Raw genomic sequence first — 8,152 nt, forward strand, 5'->3', positions numbered from 1 at the left:
AAATATCATTATTAATCCCTCCTAGACATGATCCATTCACTCTGCATTCATCCCTCCTTGTTACGTCTCACTAATTTTTCACACGATTTAGTCTTCCATTAAACATTTGGTCGAATTGTAATTGCACTATCATATCTCTCTCACTCTATCTGACCCATATTTATTCTGATCACAGATCTTAAATTTTCACTTAACATATATACAGATTCAAGTTAACATTCTATATGAGTAATATCAACATTAACAATTTTATTCTGTTTGGTTTGACATTCCTAAATTTACATGCTTTAAACGATGTACTTTGCCTTTAACCTGGCCATTTTTTCGGATTATTAATTTGGATATATAATTGTAGAACCTGAAAAGAATTTATCGAAAAGAATATTCTTCGTTCAAATATTAGTCTTTTAATACTTCCAATACATAAGTATATTTTACAAAGATATATAAATGTTACCTGCCCGAAATTCTAAACATGGAAAGTTTAAAGCTGTCTGCAGTTGTTCCACGTAGATACTTACTAATTACATATGTTACCCTTCATGGGAGCATAGGCCACCCACCAGGATTCTCCAAACAACTCCATCCCGGACTCTCCTTTCTAGCTGTTTTCAATTGATATTCATTCTTTTGATATGTTCCTCCAACTCCCGACGGAATGTGTTCTTTGATCTCCCTCTTCAGGATTCCAAGTTCAGGCATGCCTTGTAATTCAGTTTGATGATTTCCAGAATGTATGTCCTACCCACCTCCAGCGTGTTTTCCTGATTTCCTCCCCCACTGGAAGTTGGTTGCTACGTTTGTTGCTAATCGTCTCCGGCCAACGGACGTTGAGTATCTTATGTAGACAACTGTCGATAAATACTTGTACTTCTTTGATGATTGTTATAGTAGTTGTCCAAGTTGTACGAAGCTGAAACTTGGAGAACAGAACATCTAAAAAACCATCAAATCTGTTTTATTTTGTCATTCTCCTTTTCCAGTTAGAGCAATTGCAAACTAAATATGGTCTTACAGATCCATCTATGGACACAAGGATAACTCTACAGGTTGTAAATGCTGTGTTCGCTTGGGCTCAAGGTTATTCATTCTCATCATTGGTTAGTATGACTAGTGTTCCTGAAGGTCACTTAGTTCGTGGCTTATTACAGCTCGATGAACTATTACATCATATATGCAATGCTTGTCATCATCTTGGTGATAGAAATTTAAGTTTACGAATGAAGGAGGCAAGAAGTTTAATATTACGAGATCTTGTGTGTGCTCCAAGTTTGTATACTGCAGATGATCTTGTGTGAATTATTTTATTTCTACAGCATTCTTATGTTTTGTTGATGATATGTACTTTTATACCTTTTTATATTACACTTGTTAGTTATTTCTACTGAAATACTTTTTATTGAGCAGATTTATACTTACTTTTAATATCAGTGCATTTCAAGATTATTTACGCAGCTAGTTCTATGAATTTTGTTCTGTTCCCCTTATTGTATTACTACTGCTGAGTATTTTTCTCTTTCTACCTGGTTTAATTAACTGTATACGGTCTTTTTTCGTTCGTTTGTACACAACTATTTGTCTATTTACATATTTTTTTGTTATTTAGCTATTTTTACTGACTTTCTCAAGAGGTTACTCTGACTGTTATAGTTTGATATAATGTTTGTATTGTTTCTTTTCGAACATAATCTATTTAGAAGACCAACCTTTTAACTTGCTCGATTTACGAATGCTTTAATGGCAGTTATTCAGTATGCATTTTTTACTTGAATTTTTGCTGAACTGATTCATTTTTTATTATTTGATATACTTTGAGAAAAGAACTAATTTTCGGTGTTAAACATAAATTGAGATTAGTTGTGTACAGAGTTGTTTAACATTGTGTAGGAAGCAATTTCCTACAGGGGTAACTTAAAGCTATTCTCTAAACTGTCGAATACAGAGTCTTGGTTTCGCCAAAGTCAAAACAAGTAAGCTATTTGGCTTAATAAACTTTATCTGTTTCTAAAAACGTAAATTAACAACGTTAGTACGCAAATAAATACAGTCTATTACATATGGAAAAGGAGAGACATAAATGACATACCGAACAGTAACTGGAGAATAGGAAAAATGAGTCAACAAAACGAAGATTGTTTTAGAATGAACATAAATTGTGATTGGTGGATAAAACAAAGACAGTCATACAAGGTCAAAGGATTTAGTGCGGTGGTGAGCGTTTCACCTATCATTGGTGTGTTCACTTATTGATCACACTTTACACTCCCCCCGAAACGCGAACCACGTCGTATGTCGCCGTCTGATAACCGGCTTCTTCCAATAGACACAGGCTTCGCACATCCCGAAGATTTCTTCGCTTGCCATTCTCAACCTTGCTGTACGAACTCGTCCATCTGGTCCATAGCTTACCTGTTCGACAGTGGCTTTAGGCCATAGACTTCTGCTCGTTTCAAAGCTACTAACGAGAACTTGGTCGCCCGGTTGTAAATTCTTGCATATGTTCAACCATTTATCTTTTGTTCGGAGAGTCGTTAGATATTCTCTTATCCACCTATACCAAAATGCGGTGGTTAACCTCCGAGCTTCTTTCCATCTTTTATTGTATAATAAAGTCTTATCCACAGAAACATCGCCGGATGATAATCCTTTGTAAGTCAACAACGATTTATCCGGTATAAGAGCCTCTAGGGTACCAGGATCATCCGTCATTTTAACTAGTGGTCTGTTATTTAATATCCTTAAAGCTTCATCGATCGGCACACTTTGAAATAAAAGCGCTCTTAGAATAGTCCAATAGATGACCGATGAAATGGGAATATTTAACTGTTCTTTTGCATACTTGCCGACTTTAGTACAGAGAGCACATACTGTTAATTCCATTCTGGGCATAGTGACTAGTTTTAGAGGAGCAACTCTAAAATTAGCTACCAGAAAGGAGCAATGAATCTGACGAGAAACACTTCCATAACGAATATACGTAACAGTATCATACGCAAGCTCAGAAGCATCGGTAAAACAATTAATCTAAGATGATGGTTCAAACTCTGATTTCAAACATCTTCGTATTCTTAAGTAGTTCGACTCTTTTATGCGTCTACGCCAAATATTCCACTTCGCTTGACAATCTATGTGTAACTCTGCGTCCCAGTCTAATTTCTGCCGACAAGTATCATGTAAGGTCATTTTGGCTGGTAGTATTATTGAGGCAATAAGCCCTACTGGATCACGAATAGATGCTACATATGACAAAATATTTCTTCTGGTTAGGTTTCCATGATACTCACGAACTTTGAAACATGATTCTTCTGTTCGGATGTTCCACTCGATTCCCAGAGTTCGCTTACTCGTCTCATTAGACTCGCAGACGGTAACGTTTCCTTCAGTACGGTCTTTCTCTGGGTCGAACTCCAACACTTCAACATTATTGCTACTCCATTTAGTTAAGTTAAATCCTCCCAAACTCAGAAGTCCTTTGAAGTGTGAATGTGTCAGTTTGGCTTCTTCTGTAGTATCCACACTTATCAATAAATCGTCCACATAGAACTGTTCCTTAGCTAATTGCGTAACAACTCTGGGAAATTTATCTAGATTATCAGAAATTGCTTTCTGCAAGGCAAACGTGGCACAACATGGCGATGAGGTTGCTCCGAACAGACGGACTTTCATTCTATAGACCTCTGGCTCCCTTTCTAAGTCTCCACCTGGCCACCACAAAAATCTAAGAGCATCTCGATCACGTGCCGGAACTACTACTTGATGGAACATGGCTTCTATGTCCGCCGTAAGACCTATCGGTCGTTGTCGAAACCTGGTAAATACGTCTACTAGGTTATTGACTAAATCAGGTCCAGAATACAGATTCTTGTTTAAAGACGTTCCAGCATACTGAGCTGCACAATCAAAAACTGTTCTTAATTTGTTAGGCTTTTTGGGATGAAAGACAGGGTGATGAGGAAGATACCAAATTCGTCCATCAAGGTGGTTATCGTTTACCCTTTCGGCATAATCTCGTTCTATATACTGAGTCATAGCGCTCGTATAGTCTTGGAGCAACTTCGTATTCCGAATAAGTCGACCTTTTAAACAGCTAAGCCTACGTTCTGCTAATTTCTTATTATTAGGCAACTTGTGTTCGTGCCTCCAAGGTAGAGCTATTTGATAGTGCCCATTTAACCTTTGCACTGAATTCGATATAGCACTGAGTGCTATACGATCTTCTACAGACATTGACGTGGTACAACTAAATGGATCTTTGAATCCTGTTGAGAAAATTTGTTCAAACTTACCCTCTAATTCCTCTTTATTTGAGAGGTAATTAAGTACACGTTTGCTTCCATGGAGTTCCCCGTAGGGACCGAACAACGTCCAACCTGATAGAGTTCTCACAGCAGACGGTTCGTTCGTCTTCCCAGTTCTTACCTCTTTCATCTCGTGCACGCTTGGTGCGTTACACCCAATCAACAGTTTGACATTTTCGTCTTCTACTCTCGGAAACCTTATGTCCTTTAAATAAGACCAAGATGCCATTTGATGCGCCGTTGGCACAGTCCTGTGAACCGTTGGTAGTTTTTTGACTGTCAACACCTTTTGCACTTTAACAGACGACGAAAAATCTATGGAGTGCAATTCTACATCGACCTCCTTGGATATCAACGACGATTCATCACTAAGAGTTTTTAAAGACACCGTTTTTTGTTTTCCCTCGAGGCTTAACTCCTTAGCCAGATCATCAACAATGAGGGACGTATCTGACCCACTATCTAGCAAGGCGCAAGTCTGAATAATCTTCTCACCATTTTTTAACCATACAGGCACCACTGCAAATGCTACTGGTCTCTGCATACGCTTAACACTTCCCTCCGTACAGAACTGAGTATTAATGTAAACATCACTATTGCTATCTCTCTGTTCTCCGTGCTTCTCGTGTAACAGGGTATGATGTCTCCAACCGCATCCTTCAACAACACATGACCTCGGTGATCGACAGTTTTTAGCTACATGGTTAGCCTTCAGACAAACATTACATAACTTGTGTCTAAGAACGAATTCTTTCCTTTCTCTAACATTCTTGTCTTGAAACTTCTGACATTGATCTAAGGAATGATCACCTGAGCACTCTAAACAGGATGAACTACGTAAGTGGACATTGTCATCATTACTACTCATATAAGATATCCTTGCTGCATTGTAATCTGCATTACATCTCCCCTTTAGAACCCCGATATCCCTATTGTCACTATTACTACCGCGATTGACGAGTAATCCATATCGAGTATTAGCCATATCGGCTTGTTCCTTTACAAAGGCAGTAAGGTCGGCGAATAGAGGCTCATGACCTCCTCTGATAATCTTATAAGCTGTCTTTAGCCACTTTTGTTGAACATGCGTCGGTAATTTCAGAACCATAGCTTCAATAGTTCTGGTAGAGTTCAGGTCAGAAACGTAATTCATTTGTTCGAGAGTCAAACATCATGCTTGCATTTCCCGGGACAATTTTCTTAAACCATCTGGTTGGTTCCTTTTTATATTGGGAAAATTTAGCAAGTTGTCGATGAACGTGCGTGCTATTACGTGCTTTTGACCAAAGGTTTCTTCTAAAAGCTTTAGGGCTTGATGATAGCCTATCTCTGGTTCTAGTATAGCACAATGAAGAATGGCGGCTTTCTCTTCGCCGTCACAATATTGAATCAAGTAATTTAGTTTAGCTCTAAATCCAATATTCTCGCATCCGATGCATTCCTCGAAATTTCTAATAAAATTCCAGTAATTAATTGGGGTACCATCGAATCTTAAGATTTCCCTTTTTGGTAAATACAGATTTTTTAATATTACATCCTCGCTGTTGTTTATTGATCGACCGAAACCCTCACTTCCCTGGCGGCGTAACTTTTCTAGCTCAATTTCCTTTTCCAACTGAGTTATACGTAATCTAGCTAACTCTAATTCTATCATGCTATTAGTTTTGGGTTTGTCCTTTTCAAGTTGGTCTTCATCATAAACTCCCAGATGATGTGGTGATAACTCTGGAATCTCATCGGAATCGTAGTATTTATTAGAAGTCATTTTTGTAAGTGTGTCGAGGTTTACTGTTCGAAACTTTGTAGGAAGCAATTTCCTACAGGGGTAACTTTAAGCTATTCTCTAAACTGTCGAATACAGAGTCTTGGTTTCGCCAAAGTCAAAACAAGTAAGCTATTTGGCTTAATAAACTTTATCTGTTTCTAAAACGTAAATTAACAACATTAGTATGTGAATAAACAGTAGTCTATTACATAGTGAAAGGGAGAAATATAAATGACATACCGAACAGTAACTGGGGAATAGGAAAAGTGAGTCAAAAAGGGAGAATATTGTTTCAGAATGAACATAAAATTGTGATTGGTGGATAAAACAAAGACAGTCATACAAGGTCAAAGAATTTAGTGCGGTGGTGAGCGTTTCACCTATCATTGGTGTGTTCACTTATTGATCACACTTTACATCGTGAACTTCAAACATGAGAAAATCAGGCTGGCTTCAGACCTGGTCGTGGCTGTATCGACCACATATTCACCATTCGTCAAGTTTTAGAGCACAGACATACTTATCGGCGTCCGACAATGATGGTTTTTCTTGACTTGAAAGCAGCATTTGACTCTATAGACCGAGAGGTTCTGTGGCAGTGTCTGTCATTAGAAGGTGTACCTGAGAAGTACATAAACCTTGTGAAGGCTCTTTACTCAAACACTATCAGTCGAGTGAGAGCTTATGGCGAGCTGTCATCTGATTTTGCAACCTCAAGTAGTGTCCGACAAGGCTGTGCGCTATCTCCATTTTTGTTTAATTTCATCATAGATCTACTTCTGGAAACAACGTTCTCATCGCCTGAATTCTTGGGAACTGATCTCTTACCAGGAGGTCCACTTACTGACTTATAAAAGCAGATGACATAGTCCTGTTTGGTGAAGACGCTGAAAAAAATGCAGTCTTCTGTTAGAACTGAGTAATAATGCCAGGATGTTTGGGATGCGTTTCTCCCCCTCCAAATGTAAATTGTTACTTCAGGACTGGTCTGCGTCAACACCTAAACTAACAATAGGGAGTGAAGTAGTCGAACGATCGTTAACTTCACTTATCTTGAAGGCCTGATCAGTCCTAACGGGCTGGTGTCTGACGAAGTCTCTGCACTTATTCAGAAAACTCGTTTGGCTTTTGCCAACTTACGTCACCTATGGCGAAGACGAGATATCTGTCTATCAATTAAGGGACGAGTGTACTGCGCAGCAGTTCGTTCTGTTCTACTTTACGGCTGCAAAACATGGCCATTAAGAGTAGAAGATACTCGTAGGTTACTAGTATTTGACCTCAGATGTCTTAGAAACGTTGCTGGGATCACTATGTAAGTAATAGTCAAGTTAAACACAGGGTATTAGGGAATGATGGTAAGTCAGTTGATGAGGTTGTAAATCTTCATCGACTGAGATGGTTGGGCAACGTGTTACGTATGCCTGAACACCGATTACCACGACGCGCTATGCTGATTTGTGTTGGGGATGGTCGGAAGAAAGTTAAGAGCTGCCAAACGAAAACATGGCATCAGTGCTTGAAGTCACTAACTTTTAGTCCGAACCATGTTGGTGGATGCAGACTACTTGGTTGGGGTCCGCGTGACTATCGTAACCAATGGTTGAAGACTGTGTGATATGGCTCAGAATCGATCACAATGGCGTAGGCGTATACACTCTCTGTCTTCTTAAAATATGAGACTAATATTGCTTTATATCTTTCTTTCTACGAACCAATTCTTTCTTCCTGTACTATGTCCTTATACACAATCTTTCTTGTATATATTACTACCATTAAAGTAACTACTTCTATGAATTCGATGTTCATCTTGTTGTGCTAATGAGGTGTGGCAATGTGGACCGATGCATGTATGTACTTGGTCCTACGTTGTAGCTGACTGACTGACAGTTAGTCATTGTCCGCCTATTCCGTAATAACTAGTTTTTGTTTGTACTAATTAGCGACTTTCTTCTCTTCTTCCTGGCTTATAAAGACAAGTGAAAAAATAACCAACTTCTATGAGGCCAATAAAGAAGATGAACAAGCTGTGTTACAGTATGCCAAATTATTGAAACTACGTTTTTTCCATTCTCGTGAAGTAGCCAAT

At 38.6% G+C, this 8,152-nt stretch overlaps 3 protein-coding genes across 3 annotated transcripts in view; 1 reads left to right on the top strand and 2 right to left on the bottom strand.

Annotated features, from left to right (window-relative positions):
• Smp_177200 (helicase, putative) overlaps positions 1-1,799 on the top strand; it is a gene marked incomplete at its 5' end in the record, with an annotated part of 20,933 nt that extends 19,134 nt beyond the window's left edge. Inside the window, one exon of the mRNA XM_018791011.1 lies at positions 984-1,799. Within this exon, the coding sequence (XP_018645800.1) occupies positions 984-1,298 (315 nt within the window). The 3' untranslated portion in view covers positions 1,299-1,799. The remainder of the gene's footprint in view (positions 1-983) is intronic.
• Positions 1,800-3,024: 1,225 nt separating this feature from the next.
• Smp_177900 (hypothetical protein) lies at positions 3,025-5,406 on the bottom strand (the record flags this gene model as incomplete). The annotated part of the gene is made up of 1 exon (XM_018791012.1): positions 3,025-5,406. One exon carries the CDS (start codon positions 5,404-5,406, stop codon positions 3,025-3,027), a length of 2,382 nt encoding a protein of 793 aa, XP_018645801.1.
• Positions 5,407-5,469: 63 nt separating this feature from the next.
• On the bottom strand, positions 5,470-6,063 carry Smp_177890 (hypothetical protein; the record flags this gene model as incomplete). The annotated part of the gene is made up of 1 exon (XM_018791013.1): positions 5,470-6,063. The coding sequence occupies one exon, from the start codon at positions 6,061-6,063 to the stop codon at positions 5,470-5,472; it is 594 nt and encodes a 197-aa protein (XP_018645802.1).
• Between the last annotated feature and the right edge of the window lie 2,089 nt (positions 6,064-8,152).

Source organism: Schistosoma mansoni, assembly GCF_000237925.1.
Source record: "Schistosoma mansoni, WGS project CABG00000000 data, chromosome W unplaced supercontig 0115, strain Puerto Rico, whole genome shotgun sequence".
In the NCBI taxonomy this organism is placed as follows: domain Eukaryota; kingdom Metazoa; phylum Platyhelminthes; class Trematoda; order Strigeidida; family Schistosomatidae; genus Schistosoma; species Schistosoma mansoni.